Source organism: Galendromus occidentalis, unplaced genomic scaffold (genome assembly GCF_000255335.2).
Source record: "Galendromus occidentalis unplaced genomic scaffold, Mocc_1.1 scf7180000077524, whole genome shotgun sequence".
Classification (NCBI taxonomy): domain Eukaryota; kingdom Metazoa; phylum Arthropoda; class Arachnida; order Mesostigmata; family Phytoseiidae; genus Galendromus; species Galendromus occidentalis.
The window spans coordinates 2968558-2991172 of NW_003805512.1; the positions used below are offsets into that span (position 1 = coordinate 2968558).

The following is a 22615-nucleotide window of genomic DNA, read 5'->3' on the forward strand; positions in this document are numbered from 1 at the left end:
CGGAGCATATCCTTGGATGACGGTGCTTCCTGGTCTCGCCGTTACGGTGGACGTCGAAGCGTTCTGCAAATGGAACGTCGCATCCCCTAATACCCTCCCGCACACATCTCACGACAAATATTATCGGACTCGAGTCTTTCATACGAGCAAGAGCGCCTCTAAAGGAATCCGCCCTCATCGGGAAGCTCTCGAATTTTCCCGCCCTGAAGGGTATGATGACTGGAAAGATGATCGGGAAAGAAAGAATTGAGAGGAAATCTGGAATGACAAGATATGACAGTCAGTCGATGATAGCTCCTAGAAATGGCATTAATGGAATTGGAGCGAGGGAGCTCAACTGTGAGAGTCGATGCTGGCGAGGCATTCTTCGACGGAATCCAGATTATGTCCAGATCGACGTGAAGGAATTTCCCTCTTCTAGAGCGTCGGCGTCGGCTGAATATAACAACTCCATAATGGCTCGCTCGCAGCAGGGATGTGCGTTTCGAGCCACTACATCTTCTTTATACTACAAACGAGCACGTTCGGCTCGACTCCAGAAATTCCCGCAAGCCCACGTATTGGTCCCCGAATCCTGCAGTCTGCAGCGGCTAATTCGGCGCCTCTTGAAAGCGTCCTCTCGCACCTGTCTCTCTTGAGCGGATCAAGAGAGTCGCCGCGTGTCGGAGATCTCGCCCCTTGTATCGCTCACAGCTCCGGGTATTGCGACGGGGGATTCTGCTCACATCGAGAATCTAGGGTATTTGGGCTCCCAAAAATAGAGAATGCGTCTCGATCAGCAGACTGGGCGAGGGAGCCATTTTCGGTGTCACTCTTCCTCCTGAGGAGTTCGAGTCTGAGCAGATCTCCATCGCATCTTCAAGCGTCGGATTGAATCTTCCCATCGGGGCGATATCGATTCCAGTGTCTTACCGAGATCAGATTACGGAACTCATCGGTTTGCTTTCTTGGGAAGCATAAAGAGACTTTTTACAGCCAGTGGAGCTCCGAGATGATCGTGAGATATCGATCATCTGAAGCAAAGTTCACAGTATCTGAATGAACAAGAGCAATCATTTTATTGATCAGTCTACAGGAATGCCGACTTTATCACAGCTCAGGGAGATCCTCTATCGGCCGAAGAAGTTCCAATTGAGTCTCATGGCGCTCGTATTCGAGCGGAATCATGTAACTTTGGCAAAGATTGGAACGCCGTCCTCATCGGAACCTGGATGAAAACACCGAGGGAATGATTTCCGTTCTCTAGTTTATCAGCGCTTATCGGGGCGGCATCCGTGCAGCCCCCTGAAGGGTGGTCCCGGGAATGGCGAATCCATCTAGAAGCTTGTCGTTTGACTGGTCGCATATTGCACATTCTTGAGTCGAAAGCTCGGTTGCCGTAAGCGCACCGAGGCTCTCTCGAGAGGCACCAAGGAGTTGACTACAGCAGTTTCCGAGTAACAGCCAGAGAAACAACCGCTCCAAGATACATTATACTTGACGATGCCGAATTTCGGCGCCGTCGACGTCACGGGGCTCGAGGTTTCCCCCGGCCCCTCCTCTGGTTATGGACCACTGTCATGGAAAAGAATGGCGAGCAGCTTGTTCGATTTACAATCTTGGCGGAGTTGGACGAACTCCCTCACAATTTGATTATCGAGCTTATTCAGGAGCTCTTGCTCGATAATAGGGAGAAGTCTCTCTGGCGGCTCCACGAGTAATGTACACAGTGTGTGTAGGTGACGGAAAATTAAGTTAAGCATTGGCAATTCATTCGAGGTCATTAGTGCTTTGTATTCCATGACGTCACATAGCAGACCCATACCCGCTTCCTGCGAGTAATGGAAGCGACGAATGTTGCGTAATATCGCTTTGTGGAAACGCCGGCCGAATTCCATCTTGACATTCAATCTGTTCTGACCATCGAGGAACTCATCGAATGATTTCAAGCATTTTTTACAGAACTGTACAACTTTGGTGGCCGTCGGCGTCATGTGCGAATAGAGGAAATCAGCTGCCTTCTGTCTATCGAGCAATGCCCCGATCCAGTTAGCATAGGCCTTGACCGATCTTTTCACGCCGACTCTGATCACATCCTCCAATGGGGTTTGGTAAGTTATTTTAGTTTGAAGGGCTCTCTGCCTCGCTACCGGACAACTTAGGAGAGGAACCACTTTTTCCGTGTAGAGATCTTCGATCAGGTAGAATATGGCATTGGTGTGATAAACACTGCGCAGAAAGTCCTGCTTTGGCTCTTGCGTCAGATCCTGGCAGACCGGTATTGTTTTGATGCCCAGGTGGACGCCGTACAGAAGATGGTCCTCCACAAACTTCGAGAGGAAAACATCCCAAATGTTCAAAACGAGACGGCTTCTCGCCGGATCGCGGAGGATGATTGAAATGCGTTGGAACGCTTCGCGGAGCTCCTGGAAGGCGGGAAATCGTCTGGGTTTACTTGGGGGTATGAGCCTCAGGTCAACGCTATAGACCATAGCGGTAAGAAAGGGGGAGGAAATTTCAAGATTCTTCTACCTGAAGAGTGTTGGCAGCTAGAGCTTCGCAGATGAATGTTTCGCCTCCGTAGTCTTTCACTGAAGGCGCTACGTTGATTAGAGTCGCAGCTTTGGGATTTATTTTCGACTGGATGTCTCGACGCATGACTGAGTATTTGTTCCGAAGCGGTGAAGTGACCGTGACTTTCCGTTGATGCCCGACGGACTGGTAATAGGCGGAGATCAGAGTGTCCAAACGTATTTTCATGCAGCTGAAAGGAATCATCTCGTAGGAGAGCGCGGCTTTCTCGGACGAAGAAAATCGCGTACCCAGTCGAATGAACAGGGCGGAGGAGTTCAGGAATTATACAGTAGAATGACAGAGCACTCACTGTCGCTCCAAGGCCGAGTAGTTCCTGAGGTAAGGCTGCAGAAGTTCTCGCGGTATACTCGGAAGATTGTTCCTCGTCGCACTGTCCGTTGGGATTTCTCGGAGCTCATGGCAAACGTTCGCAGCCTTGGTGTATAGCTGTGCGATGCGTGTGAGATATACTTGTTTCGTTGTCACGGGAGCTACTTCTTCTATCTTGAGTTGGGACTTAATGTAATCATTCACGCGGTTTCTCAGCACATGATCGACAAATTTCCCTGTCACGATTTCCGGGTACGGGAAAACCTGTAGAGGGTGCATCGAGTCGAATGAGTCGCAAGCGGGAAATGTTCGCCTGATCAGAACAGCGAGTATGGACAGAAGACAGCCACGGAGGTAAGGGAAACATACCTGTTGCACAACTCGAGACACTTTCTTGCATAAGGTCACCACGGTCATGAATACGTCCGGATAGGTGAAAGCTTTTTTTTGCGCATTTAGAATAAATTGGTCTACACACGCTGAGTATCCACAGAAGTTTGACATCAGGGTGACGATTTCTCGAAGTTGGTCAATATTTCCTTTTCTCTGAGCTATCGACATTTCAGCCAGCAGACTTGCTTCAACCTGGAAGAAATTCCCCGTTTCGGAAGGCGAAAGTCGACGTCCGACCCTCATGCATCGGATGCACAATTTGTCCTGATATCGCTAGCTCTCTGGAGGTCTGGGAATGAGAGTTCTTCTCACCTCTGAGTATTCTCTGGCGATTTTCTGCTTGGCATCGTCGTACCGATTCGAGAGAAGCTCACTGGCGGCAAGATGAAGCTTAAGAATCTTCTGAGCATATTCGGTATCCACTGTTCTGCTGCCGATATTCGAGTTCGGACGCAATCCATTCGACATTACGTTCTGGAATTGCTCGATTAGGGATGCAGTCTCCATAAGTCTACTTCTAGGGACATCGTGAGCTTCGAGCATGTCCCCTAGGTGCGTTGTCTGGAGAGAATGTCATGAATTAAATGAGGTCGAACGATCCATTCATTACTGAGCATTCATTTCAAGCGATGCCATTGATCAACTCTAAGGAGCTAATTGTAATGCCTCACAGATGCCCTCCTCGCGAGACACTCGTGGAACCGCGATCCGTGGGCATACAAATGCGATATCGGAGCATGGAGGGAACAAGATGGTTTAACTCCGGGAAATACCTTTGCCACGATGTGATTCATCTGACGGCGAGCTTGTTTATAGTTGACACGAGCCGCTTGCTGATGGGCGAGAATACCTCTAACCTGTTCGTGTAGCTCCGTTTCTGCCTTCTCACATTTCTGTTCAAACACAGAACCCCGCATAAGATTGGTTATCCGCTGATCATGGATAGACAGGGATTCACGACTTCGAATTAACCAGTCGGAGCGATATTTCCCATTACAGTGAGCTCCGCTCAATAGGAACACATTGGGACCAGGCAATTTCGATCCGTATAGGTGTAATATCCGATTAAGCGGAGATCGAGTCAGAGGAAGCCACTGATCGGTACCCTCCGAGAGCGATCCGATTGAGCAGAGGATCCCATTAACCGGTGTTCCCATAAAGCGGAGTTCACTGTATCAATCATGATTTATGATTCGCCACTCTCTGATTCGAGGGAGATTTGACTGACAAATCAATACTGTGCAAACCTTTTGAAAGAGTTGGGCTCGTCGCTCCTGATGCTCGTATTCGAGAGCCAGATCTCGGATGGTTTGCTCGAATGAAGACCGGAGGACTTCCGCGTCCTCGCCGCTCTCAGGAGTTCCGCCGGCCATCGCTTGACGGGCCAGGCGTTCCACGAAGCAATCGACATCAAAGTCATCCTTGCGAAAATAAAGAGTTTTCTGGTTATTCGACGGTCATGCTAAGGTGAGAACCGGTTCTGACTCGAGGTGGTGACAGAACGCCGCGGTCCCTCAATCGACCGAAGCCTCACGTGACTTCTAAAAATCGTCGAAGAGACAAATTCTTCTTATATATAGCTGGAGCATGACGAGGGTTTCCACATTCGGCGGATATGGTCCCAGGCCGAGGTGAGGCCAAGTTGGTGGCTTCGAAGACAGACGATCCGCCGAACCGCTTTGTGAAGCTCTTTTGATTCTTTGAAACTTGTCAACAAAAGCAGATACGCCTCACCGCCCATGGCCTCATTTGCTAGGTCACTATGCAACCCAACGCGACGTGCTCAAAACATTCTATCGTCGACTCATTCATCTGATAGAACGAGTCACTGACACTATTCGCGCCATCTTCATACGTCAGGACGGAGCTCGACTCTCTCAGAAACCCTTTGATGTTTCGATTGCCGAGGATATTTTCTGGCTGGATCTTGTCTAACGATTCGGAGTATTCGAGATTCCTGACTCGATTCCACGGAATTATCCTAAAGTTGGCTTCACGAAATCCTCACCTGCTCTAGATAGTGCACCAGACTCGCCATGGGGGTGTTGCATCAGCTTCTTCCACGACTGCAGCGAAAAGCAAGAAACCATTAGAAACCATGAGCGGATCGGATTGCCTCAAACCACCCGAGGTCTTGAGCGCAATCATTCGTCATCCTCGAAAAGCACGATTAGCTTCTCGGATGCGCATCTTCTTTGGATGGTATCGTTCGCTCCTATAGCCGCTCGGCAAGTATCGACGCCGCGCCGGGACGATTGCCCTTAATGTTGAACATGAAAGAGCTCGAGGGAGGCAGGCATCTGAGTTTGTTCAGCTTCCGCTCGAAGCTATAGCTCGTCGCTGCTTCGTTTCGCTCAAGGCTTGATGCTGCCGAGCAATGATTCTGACGACTGAAGGCGTGTCCAGAATAAGCATTTCGAAGAACAGTTCATCGATTTTTCTCGGAAGCGGAATGAAAGCCTCGGAATGAGGATGACTTCGTTACGGATAGAATCATGAGGCGGGGATGTTTCGAAAGATGCCTTGACGCGATGAAGTCCCTCCAAATGCATCTGTGGATGGGAGAGCGAAAGTCGCTTCCCATCAGGAAAACGCTCCTTGTGGTATAGAATGATGGCAGCAATTTGAGGAAATATCGATCTGAGACGACCCGCCTGGGAGGAAACTCAGTCGTGACCGGAATCCATTCTTTCTCTCTGTCGCTACGGCACCGATTGGATGAGCTCATGAAACTCACAACCGCACGATGAAATGGAGCTAGCGTGTTCAACTAAAAGACCTTGACTGGCCTGAGAAGACCATCATCAAGCAGATAAGTCAAGAAGGCGTCGAGAGCTCCCTCACGCCACGAATATTGTGAGCCACAGATGACGCTCTGTATACTCAGCACCGGAAGGCCTTCAATAATTGGTGCCGTCTCCCCTCGACGGGTTTACTCTCGAGACGAAGCGCGTAATTTATCTCCGGATAGCTGAGAGCGGGAGCTCGGCGGATCGTCGGAACTGAGTGAGATAAAGCGCTCTCGAAAGAAGCTTCTCCCGTTGCTGGAAGCGACATCGATATGATTCCCGAAGATTCCTTTTAGAATTTCAAACATCGAGTTTTCTTCGAGACCTGCTAGGGATCGATCCAGTCCATTCAAGTGGAGACTCCGGAGAGCTCGAAGGATATCCTCTATCTTTAGCGGAAGGCTCATGGATGAGACTCACCTCGCGGGGAATAGGCAGGAGTGTAGATTCAAACGCTCGAAAATTTTCGGAAGTCCTCTCAGAGATTGGTTTTCTCAACAACCACGGAAATCCGACAAGCGGCGCTCAGTGGCCGGACGTCGCACGAATGATTCGAACGCGGCGATCTTATCAGAACCAGCTGAGAATGTCACCAACCGGATGACTAGATCTCGGCGACTCGGGCCAAGCAAAAACCCCGTTAGCGCTGAACACGCTCGGATTTGTCGTTCTGAAGGATCGTCAGTGTGAGAGCAGGGGAGGGGGAGAACTTGGCAAGGGTAAGTTCTGTTGCCCGGGACCTGTCATGCATCGATGAACTACCACAATGGGAAAAATCTGCCACCGGTAGGCGAGGGGGAGCTGAATGCCAAAAATCACGCACCCGTGACCCGTAGGTCGCTGTCGCACCGTAAATCGTAGGTCTGCAACACTTCACTTCCAGAGCTCAGTTTTCACGGTCAATCTCGCTAGACAATGGCAGCGTGGCTTAGAACCCTACGAGAAGCCTGGATGCGTTCGAAGTACTCCTATAGCAGGCCCTAGCTGCATGTGCCTATAACAAATGGCTCCCGGAGGTGAACAGAATTAGATTTCCCTCCCTCAGAATGAAAGGAATCAAGATGGTACAAATCAGAGATCGAGAATGATGGCGAGCGGTCTCGATGCATCCATAAGTGAACGCATTTTGAATAAAAAAGACCGTTATGAAGGAGTCGGGACGGTGCGCGCGCCGCCGTCGGCCGCTCGCTCATCTCGTGTTCGCGGCTCAGACGTTTCCCTTCGAAAATCCTTTCGGCGGAAGTTCTCCCGTGTGATTGGACCACGGCAACCGTCTCGAATCGGACTGGCTAGCGCGAAGAAGATCTGATCGTAAGAATACGAAATGCCGCCAAGTGTTCAATGTTGGTGAGTTTTCTTCGCGATAGTAAAACTTACGGTCCAGCTGTTGAATCGGCTGCAGGAGCTGTCCAAGCTCTTCGCTGCAATCTCTGAGCTCGGAAGAACGCTCGAAAGCCAAGAGCCAACCTCTGCGCTGCATGAAACGACCGGCCAGTCCTCCCGAGAGTGTATTCGTTCGTGTTGCTTGCATCGGTGTACAAGTGACCAAAGCGACCGGAGTGGAGAGAGGCGGAGGATACTACGTCACAAGTAGAGAGCAATGGAGATAATGCTCTTATATATGAGATTGCCGTGGGGAAATCGATGCAATCGTGATTCCGTTGGTATGGGGAACCCCCGGAGCCGGCATCCCTCTAACGATTGCAGAGATCTTAAAGTTGAAATTACAGTCGAAAAAATTAAGCGGGACTCCGGATCGATAGACGAGCATGAGTCTGCCGAGACTTTTGATTGTTGGCGGGATATACGGAGATGAATGCTCTTCTGTGGTTCCTCCAAAACACTTCTGAGGAGTCTGAAGACTCAAGGGAGCATGTCTCAATGAGGGCTCATCTGGACCTTTTTTTTTCAAATTTTCTGATCAGACGAAGAGGACCTTTACTATCCCGAACTTCCCATCACTAGAGACTGGCCATTGAATATCAGCGATTGAATGGGGTAAGAGTAAGTTCTGAGCGAGTAAGTAGGTTAGTATGTAATTGAGTCACGATACTGATGCACACCCGAGTAGGCTGATGTACCGGCTCATCGATCAGGCTAATCTGGGGTGTCCAGAACCTACGGTAGGCTCGCGGAGAAGAATTCGGATGCCATGACGACTCCGCTTTGCGGCAGGGACTTCACCTGACAAAGGGTACCCGGGTTACCAAGGGTGAACCTCGACTTGGATTCGCCCCAAGTCTCTGCGCGTGAGAATTTCTGTCGCTTCGCGGTATCGGTGACGAGATACAAGTTCAGGGTGCCTCTCCGAATCTTGAAGAGGGAAGTCACGTCAGTCTCCTGATGTGCTTCCAGCTGGAAGCTGCAGTATATCGAAGGTTGCGTATCTCGGAGAAAGTTATCGACGGCATTGTGGAGAATGCTGCTCGTATACGGCTTCTGAACGGTGGAATTCTGCCCCCATGAAATTGTGAGCTCGGAAAAACTAAATGAACAGAGATTTGACGAGGTATTATGGGATTCGTTCCTCGACATTATGAGGCCGTGGCAAGTTTTCGATTATGCTTCACAACATCAAGGAACATTTAGAGACTGCTCTCGGAGAGTTCTCTTCACGATCAAGGAAGCGATTTGCGTCGAGAACGACCTCTGTCCATAAACACCCCCATGCGGCCAAGACCCACAGAGCTCCCAGGGCTGCCGCGTTCCCTTCCGATAGGTGATTCCATCGTACTCGGAGATCTTCGGAGAAACTAGGCATTTAGCGAGAGAGAAATTATTTCTCTTACTGAACGGTCTTTCCAGGGATCCCGTCGAGCACCATTCCCGGACTCGATTGAGAACGTGCCGGCAGAACCCTGGGAACAAAAATTGCGGATTCCGACTGCTGCGATCATTAGGCATAGCTCATAGTACCCGGAAGTTTTGTGTTCAGGGTTCCACGTTCCTCAAGCGCACACAGAATGCTGTCTCGCGAATACAGCTGGCTCATTCTGGACAACCAAATCGCCGCGAGTAGGGCCGGATTCACGAGCTCGTCCGCTATAGCGGTCCTCTTACGCGATGTCAGTGCCTCATAGCCGACCGATAGATCCTCAAAGAGAATCTCACATACGTATTTCGGAGCAGCCCATGTTCGGCATGTCGAAGAACTTGAACCCACAAAAGAGGCGAGAGCTGGCAGTCAACATGTGAAGGGCACGTCTCTATCCCCTGTGAGCGAGCAGTGATCGGGATTATCGTATCCCTTTCGAGGGCACCGATCCCTTGAATTCTTATTTCGGATCGCCTGCCAGACATTCCGGCCAGTTGTATGAACTTCGGGCTGGTGACGGAGCCGGACGGACAGTCCGCCTGAGATATTGAGTATTGATGGGTTGCAAGAATTGTGATCCTTTCCTAGGTCCCACCAGGTTTCCCGAAAATGATATACCTAATTATTTTTTTGAGACAAAGCGATCATTGCTTGCGGAGGAGCACGATTCGCTCCGCTCCTCTCTCTCCTTCGTCGAAGATGCCATACGCTCTCGGAGCTTTCTTCATTTGACGTGTTTCTGAATCTCCGCGCGATCCCTGGCTCGCGCCGCGAATTCGATGTTGTACTCTTCGTCAAATCTGGGAAAGGGACATTCGAAGTGCTTGAGACGGAAAAGTCCCTGCAGCTTCAGGGGGGACGTGGAGTGAAAAACACGGATAGTCCAATTTATTGAACATCATAGCTTAGATCTGGCCGAATGTGATTCCCGGGCTGGATATTCAACTCTTGAAGTCTTCGTCTGTGAAAGCTGGAGCAGCAGGTTGAGCTGGCGCAGTGAGCGAACCTTTCGCGTAAGGCAAATTGATTGTGTTGCTATCCTTCTGGCGAAGGATCATCGGTGCTCGGTGCCCAGCAGGGGGAACAGGCGGAGCCCAGTTCCCGAGCTGCGGAGCTCACCGCAGAAGCGCGCACTCGCCGGAAAAGAGGTGACACTCTCCATGCGAGTCGGGCGGGCTGCAACGTCACGTTGGAGGTTCGTTTCGAGTTCTGGGAATCGTTGTGCCGAGCATGAATCATTCACCAAATTAAATTCGATAGCTGACTCGAATGGGACGGGTTTCAGGATACAAGGCATCCGTCCGGTACCCTGATTCCAGTAAATCAGGTATGAAGGCAAAGAACATCCCGATCAGCGTACCTATCAGCAAGCTGCCAAAGCTCCCGCCCCCGTCCTCGAGCGATGATATCTCGGCTTAGGGACGCCGGAGAGCGTTCCCAAAATATACGTTTTCCGCGAGGAAAGGTCAGGCCTCGCTCAGATGAGACGGCGTCCTGATCGGATTTACCGTTTCCGAGAAATCTCCTGAATGCTGAAATTCTCGGTTTTGCGGGAATCGAACTTTCAGGGCTCCTGGGAAGCCTTCCGCCGATTTCACTTGCTCATGCGAGGTCTCGTCTAAAATGCAGTCGAACCTGTTTTCTGGCATGGAAATTGCCCGTGGGAAGCCCCCCGAATCGATCGTGATGCTTGACGCCCTCCGGAATATGAAATCGCGATACCACTCGACCTATTTCGCCGGAAGCTCGTTATTTGATTGTGAATCTCATTTATTCTGGACGAACAAAGGCTATGGAGGTTAAGGGGGTATGTACATATTGATCAATCCGAGCGTGTTGAGTGCATCAGCCGAGAAACTCTCCATGGAAACATCTTAGCGATTTTCTCCGTTCTATTGCGGGCGATCGGGCGGATTCCAGAGACTGTTCTTGGGTCTGGCCACTCCAGAATCAGACCAATCAACCGAGCTTTCGAATTTGGCGCGTTCGAAGCCCGACAGACATTGCTCTCTCCTGTCGACACATAATGCTCTTCGAGCCGCGTTCTTCTCACGCGCACTACCCTTGCCTCGAGGCACGTAGAGTGGTATCCTATATTTAAGATATGTATGAGCAAATGCGAAAAGTATGCGAACCACCTGTGGAAGCCGCCCTGCCGCCTGCCTCATCTACTTCTGACATTGACATATTGACTCATTGAATGTTTACATCCCTTACCGCTGACCGTCTGCTTCTGCCGAGCAGATGCCGCCGACGGGAACTCACCACAAAGGAACGTCGGTGCCTTCACTTGTAACATTTCCTGAATCTCCCCCGAAGTGTGAGTTCTGCTTGTTTCGTCGCTTGTCAATTTGTTCCTCGCTTGGAGGTTTCATTTTGTGTGACTTCTCCGGAATAATCGGGGAACCCCACACGGTCAGTATTCCGATAAGAAGGGAATGGCAATTCGGATCGAGTGTATTAGTCATAAATTTCAACCAGGCCTGCAAGAGGAGTCCTCCATCGGAATAGTATACAACAATGTGTGACTGATTTTTCATACATCTGACTACGGGTGCATCCGGTTTGGTGCCTTCGGCATCTGAAAGAGACCTGTACTCAGAGAACCTGTCAAATCACAATCAGATCGGAACCAAATCATTGCTCTCAAGATCCTCGAGAGAGAATGGCTTCGGCCAACCGTCCGCTGAGGACAACTGTCGAATACAATCCCTTGACTCATGGGCGATTCTTCCAGAGCGAAATGGAGTGGCTGTTTGGACGGCGGAAAACGCCGGAGGAGATGCTCCGAGAGAATCAGCGAGCGCTCAACAAAGCTATACGTGACTTGGATCGAGAAAGGTAAAGGCAAAGAACAGGAATCCGGGTCGAAAGGTGGGACAGGACGCAATCTGACCGATCCCTTGGACCCTGAGCATTCGCTGTCTCCCTCGGAGTCGTCGTCGAAAAATCCATGAGACTGAAACTAGAACCTCTTATTCCAGAACCAAGATGGAACAACAAGAGAAGAAACTAATCCAAGATATCAAGAAGCAGGCGAAAGAAAATCAGATGGAGTCTGTGAAAATCATGGCAAGGGATCTCGTGCGGACCAGGCGGTGGGTTATTTACTTCAGGCGGTGCTGAAGCAGTTCGAGCGACAGATTGATAGAATCGAGCGCAGACTAGACCTTAGAGTCTGAGGCTTAGACGATCAAGCGCCGAGCATCAAGCAGAATAACTGCCACCTTCTCTCGGAATGCTTCCGTGGAGGCGCGCAGCCGAGGCGGAGCAGAAGTCACTCGAATTTTCTGATCCCCAGGTATATAAAGAAGTTCCTTCTGATGAAGGCCAATATTCAGGGTGTAAGCCTGAAAATCCAGACGCTCCGGTCGCAGAATGCCATGGCCCAAGCCATGAGGGGAGTCACCAGAGCTATGGGGAACATGAACAGGCAGCTGAATCTACCTCAAATACAAAAGATCATGATGGTTCGTATGACGCTCAAGAAAATCAGTTTCCACGCTCATCTTGAGAAGAGCGTCGGCTGCGTGCCTGTCCGCACTGCTTCGATTATTATTGTCTGAAATTAGGTCTAGCTCTCGCGTTATACCTCACACATGGCTGATTTTGATTCATGTCCAGGAATTCGAAAAGCAATCGATGATGATGGACGCCAAGGAGGACATGATGAACGACGCCATGGATGATGCCATGGAAGACGAGGGCGACGAGGAAGAAACCGAAGAAGTCGTCAACAAGGTTCGAATCCGAGAAATCTTTTGGATCTCGGCTCCTACGATTAGTATCTTCTCCGGAAATGTCTCAATCAGAATCCGATCGGCTAATCAGGAGCCCTCTGATTTTAGGTTTTGGATGAGTTGGGCCTACAACTGGCCTCAACACTGACAGATTTGCCCCAGGCGTCCGGAGCAGTCGCACAACCGAACGATCCTTCGAAGGTCGCTCAGGCTGAAGGAGGGGCCAGTGATGCCGATGCCGATCTCATGGCTCGATTAGAGAAATTGAGACGAGAATGATACCTTTTGATTGTGACGTTGATGTAGCATGTGTTGTAAAGTTTTTCATTCTCACGGAATGAAGGAGCAGCCCACGAGCTGGATTCCTTAAAAAGCTTGGTTACAAAAATATATTTTTGAGAGTGCACGCCCTGGAAGAGCCAGCTGAAGAATCAAGATTCGTGGAGGCTGATCGAGACAAGGGGCACTTGGTAGGATTCCGTTCGGAGCTAGTGGTGGAGCCGAGGATACTGATGTCAATGAGTCCCTGAATAAAAAGATTCTATCTTCAATTCCATAAGTACCATGCAGCTTCGAGATACCGCTCCTTCGCTACGTCGGATTTTCCGATGCAACGACTTCAGGGAGAGATCAATACTCGCGGCATTGGAGCTCAGACATCTCTCCGAGTAATAGCCCGACTATCCGGAAAATATTATCCCAGCTCCGGAGGCTCCTCAGGACCAGACAGCAGCGTCGGGCGATCTGGAATGAAGTTTCTCGATGACGAGATTATTCAACGATTGCTGGCATCGAGCAACCTACCGTGAAGGATAAGCTTCAAATTGCTTTCTGCCGGCCACACGCCAAGCAACGGGCGACTGCCCGCGATCACGTGCGGAACTTCAGTCCAGGAGGGAAGGACGGGTAAGTTTTCGATGGAAAAAGCGACAAGTCCGAGCTAGATCCCTGAGAACGGATTCCATGTCATTGAAAGACCACAGAACGAGTCTGAGCTCCCCCCTTGCCTCAAGGCTCTTCGTTGCCCACCTCTATGTGGCCCGAAAATGTCGCACGGTACTCTGTTCAAGCTCGAGACCAAGGGTGACCTCGCCGCATCGGGACGATCAGCCGGAGAGACTAGTTCTGGAGCACGCCGATGAAATCAATCTCCCTCAGATCTTTGTCTCGAAGCTTTGATACCGGGCATAACAGAACATGATAGTCGCGACTCTCGGCGTCAAAATGGAGGCGAGAGGAAACGCTCCCGGAAACGGGATATTACACGCTGAGAGAGAACTCATTAGTGGGCTGCGCAACCCCTCAGCCGTGAGGACGATGTTCCCGAACAAGTTTCAGATCACATCCGCTCGACGATTCCAACTCGAAAGACGTATTGTTACTGGGTTTGGTCGACCGCATTCTGAAACGGAATCGTCCTTTTCATTATGACATTCAGAGCTTGACGGAAACGGGGAGCTTTCTTGCAGAAAGCGACGCTATTCCTGTCTCAACGGGCGTGCTCTTCTTTAGCTGTATCGTCGCTTTTCGTGATTCAAGTCCGAGTACTCGGGGGTGCTTGCGATGTTAAAGCGTCCTTACGCTTACGACTCTTCAGGGATGTATTTGTATCAAAGTGGGAATTGGGCGTCGCCTCATATCCACAATAGTCTCCGAATAATCTCCTGCATCCACTTGTCTTTATTCTCATTATGCTCTAGTTATGCGTACAATCATTTGTTCCGACTTTCTATCTCAAGAGTTATCAGAAGAATCACCGAGCCAACACCTCGGAAGAGTTCGCTCAATCAGTATGTTCATCATTTTATCAACACATTTCATAAATATTATTTACACTGACGGAAGGCGGGGATTCCGAAAAGTTCGCTTCGGATTCCCTCTCTCTTGTACACAAATATACGATCAGATATATGGCATCTCATTTATATGTACACAGCACGCAGATAGAAAATATCGCCGCGAGCCGCCTTGATGGACAGCAAAAAGAGAACAATGTGGAAGCCTTCTGTAATGGTTTCGGAACTTGGCTAAATCGGAACATTTTGGTGTTAAGGGCTTCAGGAGTAGATCCGTTGTTGAGCAGCTCTTTTGTGCTTGCCATTTGGTCGAAAAGAGACGTTTTGGATTCTACGGGCGGGTGCACCCGTGTACAATGGGTTTTCTCGACGCGGAATTTTTTCCCTACATCTGTGTCTGACAACGAGACTGAAAAGAACAACAACTAAAGTAGCTAAGCTGACGATGGCGACGAAGATGAGGAGGAATGAGACGTCCTCTTCTCTTTGAACGTCGAGATTCTGTAGTCTCTGAAGGATTCCGTTCAGCGATTCGATCGTGGGAACTTCATCAATCGGATCCGGAGTGACCGCAGCTCCATCCTCGATCGATTTCAAGCTAGGGATGAAATTGGGAGCCTCACCTGCTTTCAGGAATGGAGGAGTCAGGACAAAAATATTCAAGTGAGGAGAGCTTCGCAGCCCGATGAAAGTACTGACGAAATGTTCTGGAAAAGGTCAAAAGGAGAAAGCACTCACCTCCCTCAGGCGTTATGGGAGATTCGGTTGAGATCGCACTCGTTGATATCTCTGATTCTCGATTCAATCCACCGTGTATGTCAGAGTCTACACCGGGTGTAGTGACACCGGGCTGGGCCGGCCCCTTGGGAGCGTTTGCCGCAACCCCTCTGATTGACCAGTCTGTGTACGCGAGGACGTCCCTCTCCGTGGTCGATGCAGGACCCTCACCTCGACTCGAATCTTCCGTGACTGTCCCCTGGAAGAATCAATGCTCCGATTAGGCTCCGGACTCGACAACTCAGCAGCAGGACGATTTTTGCAACTAGGGGCGCGATCGCTGGAACATCCAGCTGCTCTTGCACTGACCGGATTTCAGATCGCCGTACTCAATCCATTCAGTAATGCGGACTTCGCGCTAAGACAACCCGATCGGAAGCCTTTTCTGGAAGCTCATGGAGGGAGCATTTTTCTCATGGTCACAGGATGCGCAGCGGCATACGGTAGCGATCAATTCGTTTCTCATCGAGTCGGAGTGTTCTCTGTGTCTTTTTCGTTTTCCACTCCCACTTGCATCAGTCACTCATTCTCGATCAAGGCATTCGATTCGCGAGCTCCGATTCCCACCCTTGGGCCCCGTCGGCTACTTTTCCAACGGTTTTGTTTACAGCAAGCGAGCCTCCTCCGAGTCATCGCTCTACCAGCGAATGTCGCCTGAAAGGCTGTGGAAATGACATCGGGCTCTGATAAGATGCGTTTCCCGATTCGACTCCCTTCCAGGCTCGGTGGTTGTACCTGTCATTCGCTAGTCAGAACTTGGGCGATGCGGAAAAGCGTTTCGTTTGCGATCAAGAGCAGCTCTCCGTATAGGAGAGACTGTCGGGCCGTCTAGGGAAGATGCTCATTAAGACATCATCATTCACGTTGAACGGCTCAGAACCCGTTCGTATCTAATCTCCTTGATATGAGATTCGGGCCCCAAGAGCGTCACAAAACTGATTCGCTAGGGCTAAAATTCATCGGCGTACTCTTGGGCTCACAGATAGACAAGAGCACGGAGACCTTCGAAATCCCGAAAATCGACAATTCCCTCACCGAAAAATTCGTTCATCGAGGGTTCGTTGGAGCCCCCACGTGTGTGCTGAAGCCTGCTCATGCCTATCTCGGCTCAAAGCTCCGGCTCGGAAAGACAATATTTATTCATTCTCGTCCAGTGAATGCGTAGGGGCGAATTTCTCGTCTCATTTTTGCGGTACCATCCCGAAATGACGATGATGACGTTCTTGGTGGCGATTCAGCGTCAACGACTGCGCGGCTGGTGTGATCGTACCCAGAGCGGAGAACGGCCTCTCTTGTTTCCCCTGCAGGAATCAGTTTTGTTCTTCTTCAAAGTTGAATGTCGTCGACACGCGAGCTTGGCTGCTCGCCTTCCTGGCTGCGAGGCGGGCAGGGCAGCGGCGTGCTGTAACATCTGAGATGGATCCTGCCAATGCTCTCGCGCTGAGTTGAAAGGCACGCATCGATTCGCTCCACTGGTACAGTTCCTCGTCGTCGCACCAGCGGCGGCTGCAGCAGCGGAACCACTTGGTCGCCAACTCCACATGGCCTGACGCCATTTGTGTGGCGATACTCAACATGTTTCACCGGCTTTCATGTCAAGAGGGGGGAGAGATTCATTTTCCCATCTCTATGGCTCAACACCTAACAGCTGACGCTAGATTCAATTTGCTCGGGAAGGGCGGATGGAGTTCGCCCTGGACTGCCCGTCTCACACGAACGAGTGGATATCCCGAAAGTCAAGGGCGAGGAAACGCACGATTCTCTCCCTGGAAAATGCTTGGAGTGAACATCGGACAGGCCCTAAATCGCGAATGTGACAGCGAATCTATGCTCAGTGATTGGACTCGATATAGATTTACATTTTGTTTATCGGATCGTCATCGTCGTCGGCCTCCACGCCGATGTCGTACTCAGTCAGACGAGGCATGAGAATCCCACACAGAGGCAGTAGAGAAACTGTCTTGTAAAATGGCATTCAAAAGCAACTCGATTTCGCACCAACGAAGCAAGCGCTCCGCTGGTAATCCGTTGTTGCTTCTCATTCAGTTCCTTTAGTGCAGAGCGGTCTCAGAAATGTATCTTCTCAGATTTCCAGCCGCTGCTATCTAGGGTTCCACTTCTATCGTTGGTATCTCGCACCGCGTCTTTCTCGGGAGGAAGGCCACGACTTTGCTTCCAATGTTGAGGGTAGTAAGACACGAGAAAAGCATCTCTCAGAACAGAATATGCTGAAGGAGAATCGAAACTTCGTGATCGAAATTATGCCACCTGCTCCCCCCAAGGGAAATATCACATTACCCCAAGAAGGTCCGTGGGATCCTCGAAATGGATCCTCCGATCCTCCTTGGAATGCTCGATCAAATCCGAATAAGTCGCTCGTACGAGCCCATTCGGCCCATCTCGGAATTCCTCCGGGTCACGAAAACGCGCCATAGAAATGAAGAGTGAAGCTCGATTTCATCGTTGAGAGCTCGATCTGAACGAAAATCAGCCTTCCATGGGAGCTTACATCTTCGGACAGCGTTGGTCGAAACCGAATGCGCGCACCGACGGAAGAGTGACCAAAAGAGCGAGACCGATTGCTTCATCAGACGAGCGGCCGCCGAGCCAATTGACTGACTGACCACCCCATTCTTGTTTCGGTAAGGTTTCTTCGATGTTTGAGGGCCAAAAACAGCGATGCGGGATTAGAGATTGGGAATACTCACTCAGTCAGCTTCAAAAGCCGACCGGCCACGCTACTAATCGACTGAGTGAGAGTAGATGGATAGATAGACTAGCATTTGATGGTTCAGTAGCTCACAGGTAGTCGGCTCGCTTTGTCGACTCGTTCTTACGACTCGAGATTCTGAGGAGGCATAGCTTTGGCCGGCACTCGATAGAGCTTCGCACGCGGAATGCGATCGGCCGCATACGTAGGGAGAGAGGGGCATTGAAGCGCGGTCGGATATTTTTGCCGCATCCTGCAAACGCAACCTTCCCCCACCGAGCCCAGTACTCGAGAAACAAACGGCAGCTCAATCAATTGAGCAGTCGATCGACGCCATGATCAGATCAAGGAATAGGGGACTTTTGTCCACAGAGTTCATTCGGATAGCCCTGTCTCGAAATACTAAGTTAGCGGAATTCCCCGAGACAACCCTTGGAGACTCCTACTCGAGAGCTATCCCCTATTAAACCCTGTTCCCTCCTACAGAATTAATTATCATTCGCGGTGGCGTCTGCTTTTAATTTGATGAGAGGGTTCTTGAAAAGCGGGATCGCTTCCTGGCGGTACGGCTTCAGAGCGGATTCGCAGAGCGAAAGAAGTTCCCTGACACCAAGTTGCGTGGGCATTGCCACCGTCGCCGACACGGCTCAGTGCATCTTGGCGCGGTGGGCAGACTTTGCTGCCGCCGCCGCCGCTCACATTAAAGTTGAAGTCGACTGGGAACAATAGCAACACACATTTGCCATTACGGAAGGGAACTCCAGAACGCAAGTTTCATAACGAAATTTCTTGACTGGCCGAGTCAGACATGATCGCAGATCATCCAACTAGGACCGGAGCTCAAAAAGGCTCCGATGGATCGCCGATTCCAGCTCTATGGCTCTGATTTCTGAGTGAAAAAACTCTCTAGTCGTCGACTCAGGATGAGGTCAGACATTTTCTATCGTTAGAGCGGTTTTTGCTGAGGCGCAGCGCTCTCATGGGAAAAATTCCGTGAAGGAACAAGACTCGACCCCCGAATCGACAGAAAGAACGTGGAAAGTACAGAAACCAGTATCGGTAGTTGTTCACCGAGGTATTTTTATGAACTCTATCTGTTTTCCGCTCATTTAGCGACTCGATAGCTCATGGGGCACAAGCCGAGAGGCGGGGCGAGCGTCCAAACGACCGAACGCTGTTCGTGTGATTATTGCGCCGTCTAGTAGCATACCATGCTCGGATATCTCGTCCAGGAACACCCGCTTCCTGTCCGAGGAAAAGCCGACTGACAGAGTACTTAGTTGTCTCTTAGCAGCGCCCCATGATCATCCTCGGTGTCGTTTTCATCATCATCCCACCGACTAGTTATGTGGAGCTGTGCACGTTTACCCTACTGGTCGCTGTCTTGAATGATGCTCTTCCCTCATGTAAGCACTCCGCCCGTGGTGATTTTCTCTTTCCTCGTTCTCAGTGCGAGTCGGTACATACAATACGCCACATCGCACCCAACATAGCGGGCTCGGAGATTACCCTGTTCAACCATGTATCCGGAATAGGGTCAATCAATTTGAAAAATGATCATCGCTCCCTTGTTTGCATCAAGACTGTTCCACATCCGAAGAGCACTGGATATCATTTAGTACACGAATCTGTTCCGCGGAGAGGTTGCTCCCCGTGGGAATTCGAAACGATTCTTCATTTCGATCCCTGAGCGGTCCTCCGCGATTGAACACACATCCTTAGTTCCGAATCGAGCCCAGGTTGTCTCGGGGCAAAAGCCGGACATATTACGTCTGAGGACTGTGACTGGAGCTCCATTAACTCAACCAACGAGATTCTATGCGCCAGCTGACGAACGACTCGATACCGGGTCGAATCATTGATTTCTCGCCGAGCCCACAGGTATCTACTGAAGATCTGAATCGAACGATGAGGAACTCTCGTTGCGTGCTGACCGAGATTGCCACCCAGGAGAGGATGCGAAATTGAGATTACCGCATTCATGAATATCGAATCGAAGGTACGGAATGCTTGTCGGACGCTTCGATAGAGCTAACTTCTCTATTGGTGGCCGTAGCTGAAGAAACTCGAGCTCTAAAGAAGTCTTCTTGTGGCGAATCTAAGCCGGAAGGTGTCGAATAGCTCGCGCAGAAGCACATCTCGAGTATTCGAGTCGCTCCCAAGCGAGAAATAGCCAATATTTTGTCTGAGATGCTCTCCCGCGTGGATGACTTTTCTCCAAGTCAACAGCCTATACTTGCATCATAATCTGCGACTTCTATGCAAAACTCCTTGATATGATCTTGATAATTCCCTTGTTCGATACCGCGTTTTGAAGGCTATCTGAAGCGCAGATTCTGCAGCACACGCCGCGTCGATTGGCGCCGACTAAACAACCCGATCTCCTAGCGCTCCGGGGACTCGAGAATCACCCTCGGCGTACGTGTTCTCGATCCATGCCGGACGGCTTGCGGAATTCGAATTCCTGGAACCTCCCCCCCCCCTGATTTGTGCCCATGGTCAACGGAGACGTAAAACATAGCGACAGTGAGCATTTAGCCTCGGCAGTGAAGTTTGAATAGTCGGCTCGAACGAAGGTTGAACGGCCTCAAGCCAAGCGTCGGATCGGCAAGAGACGCAAGAGAAGAGCCGCGTGACCAGCGGCCGTCGTCAAAGCCCCGGGCGACGTCACACCTGGAGTGCGCTATTCATCGTTTTCCGTTCTTCGAGCTCTCTCTTTTTTGAGAAACGCAATCAGGGAACAGCCTGGAGGAACTCTGCGACGCTCGCATGCATTCGTAAAAAAACCGAGGATTTCGTGATGGATGCATCACGGAAGACGGTCCTTCCCTTCAGATGTCCCGATCGCGGCAAACCAATGTGCTTTCTAATCCGAAATATCAGCCGCAGCTTCTGGTGATCAGCAATCTCTGGCGAGCCCTTCCAGAACTCCGATTAGAGCGGACGACAGCTGGAGTCTCCATACGAGTACCACGTAGAGAATTTCCTGTAGGGAGAAAGAAGAAAGATACTCCACTCACCTCGGTAGTGACGGTCAGAACGTTGAGGTCGTTATTAATCTCGGCACTCAAGGGCACGCATTCCGGCATCGACTGGAAGTTCCAGTCTCCACTCTTCAAGCACAGAGCTCCAGGTTTCCCCCGCATATGGTATCCGGGAGCGCATTCGAATTTGGCACTCGATCCCACGAAGAAGGAATTCGTCAGGGTTATGCTCCCGAACGGGAACGCCTCCTCATCGATTGTGGGGCAAGATTTTCTCCCGATTTCGTACTCGATCGTAAACGACGCGTTGGGTGCAGCTTCCTTCGCAGAAAGGTTGAAATATATTTTCAATTTCGGATCTCTAGTTCTATAGCGGAGCCCGACTCCACTGTCCACTTTCAAGCGACCCTCCCCGTCGTAGAAAGCCAATCCGCGATGCCTCCCGACGCCTTCCCAATGACCGAGATCAAGCCATTCGTATCTGGGGACGAACTCGATGAAGCTCGCGTCGAGTCTCGAGGCGTCGATGAGCCAGCTGCAGTGATAGTTTTCGTCCTGTTGGTGCCGCAGAGACAAGTGACCGGAAACATCGGAAGTTTTCTCCAATTTCGGGCAATTTGAGATCGTTTGGCATGTCGGGAGGGGCGCACTCCAAGTCGCTGTGCCATTGGGTGAAACTTCGCAGAAAATCTGGTTCTTGCCGATCAGTCTGTAATCCTTCGTGGTCAAGCAGCCGAATTGGTACTTCTGCAAATAGGAATATACAGAGTACTCGGAGGAGCTCACATGCGATGCGCGTATCCTGAATGAGTGAAGTCGTACACGCTTGGTGCGCGCTGGACGAGATCAATCGCGCCGACAATTATAGATCATGCATACCTACCGGAAAGGAAACACTTACCGAGCCGATTTTTCTCGTTATGCTGCTCTGTGTCTTGATGACTAGAGGAGGAACGATCCTCAGGAACGGACATGCGCCATCGTTCGTCGAATACCTTAATTGGAACTTGGAGCTGTTTGTGAGTAGAAATTCAATGGTGATCTCAGGACTCTCTATCACTTCTTCGTGACAAGGAGCACACGTTTTGTAGATGTACCACATGTTTCGATTCGCCGTAATTTGCACGAAGTCTCGATTCCCGTTGAGGAATGCGAGATCAAGTTTCGCCTTGAGCAGCTTCCCTTCGGGGCTCCTCAGAGTTGTTCGACACGGCTTCGACGGATCGAAACCGGCGGGCATCTTGTCTCGTATGACGAGGCCCTGGTTTATTCTCAAAGGGGTTTCGACAACACATTCCCGGGGATTATCGCTCACGGCATCCTGACCTGGAGGCGTCCGCTCCAGGGAAGCACTTTGCACAGGGGACGCCATCGCCATCAAGAGGAGAGTCGGATAGAATCGCCACATCTTACCCCCGGGGAAAAATTTCTAGTGTTCGGAAATCACATGGATAATGATGGATATTCACGTGCTTGTATTTAACAGCCGCTCCACCGTCGCTGATAGTAGTCGTCAAACATTCACTTAGGCATACGCATCCCCGACGGGGTATTCCACCGCAAGTTGAGCGAACAAGAGAACTTATGGTCGTCAACACAAAACATTGAGAGCCACTGAGACAACTACACTGTCGAAGAATCGCGCGGGCGGAAAGAGCCTGGGTGGAAAGAGGTGCTCAGGGGAAAGAGGGTCCATATGAAGAAGGGATCCCTATATCTATCAAGATT

The 22615-nt window shown here is 50.6% G+C and overlaps 3 protein-coding genes across 3 annotated transcripts; 1 reads left to right on the forward strand and 2 right to left on the reverse strand.

The window, feature by feature from the left end:
- Positions 1–1085: 1085 nt before the first annotated feature.
- LOC100902329 (exocyst complex component 5) lies at positions 1086–7588 on the reverse strand. Its single transcript, XM_003747816.2, has 9 exons — positions 7443–7588; positions 5285–5342; positions 4524–4697; positions 4050–4169; positions 3589–3837; positions 3253–3468; positions 2864–3147; positions 2512–2743; positions 1086–2405 (listed from the first exon to the last, which is right to left on the reverse strand). The coding sequence occupies exons 2-9, from the start codon at positions 5312–5314 to the stop codon at positions 1545–1547; spliced, it is 2166 nt and encodes a 721-aa protein (XP_003747864.1). The 5' UTR covers positions 5315–5342; positions 7443–7588; the 3' UTR covers positions 1086–1544.
- Positions 7589–11419: 3831 nt separating this feature from the next.
- On the forward strand, positions 11420–13165 carry Vps2 (vacuolar protein sorting 2). Its single transcript, XM_018641167.1, has 5 exons — positions 11420–11721; positions 11865–11978; positions 12182–12350; positions 12505–12621; positions 12729–13165. Exons 1-5 carry the CDS (start codon positions 11546–11548, stop codon positions 12897–12899), a joined length of 747 nt encoding a protein of 248 aa, XP_018496683.1. The 5' UTR covers positions 11420–11545; the 3' UTR covers positions 12900–13165.
- Positions 13166–14280: 1115 nt separating this feature from the next.
- LOC100902472 (CUB and sushi domain-containing protein 2) lies at positions 14281–22295 on the reverse strand. Its single transcript, XM_029112713.1, has 4 exons — positions 21789–22295; positions 20924–21634; positions 15155–15392; positions 14281–15039 (listed from the first exon to the last, which is right to left on the reverse strand). Exons 1-4 carry the CDS (start codon positions 22293–22295, stop codon positions 14678–14680), a joined length of 1818 nt encoding a protein of 605 aa, XP_028968546.1. The 3' UTR covers positions 14281–14677.
- Between the last annotated feature and the right edge of the window lie 320 nt (positions 22296–22615).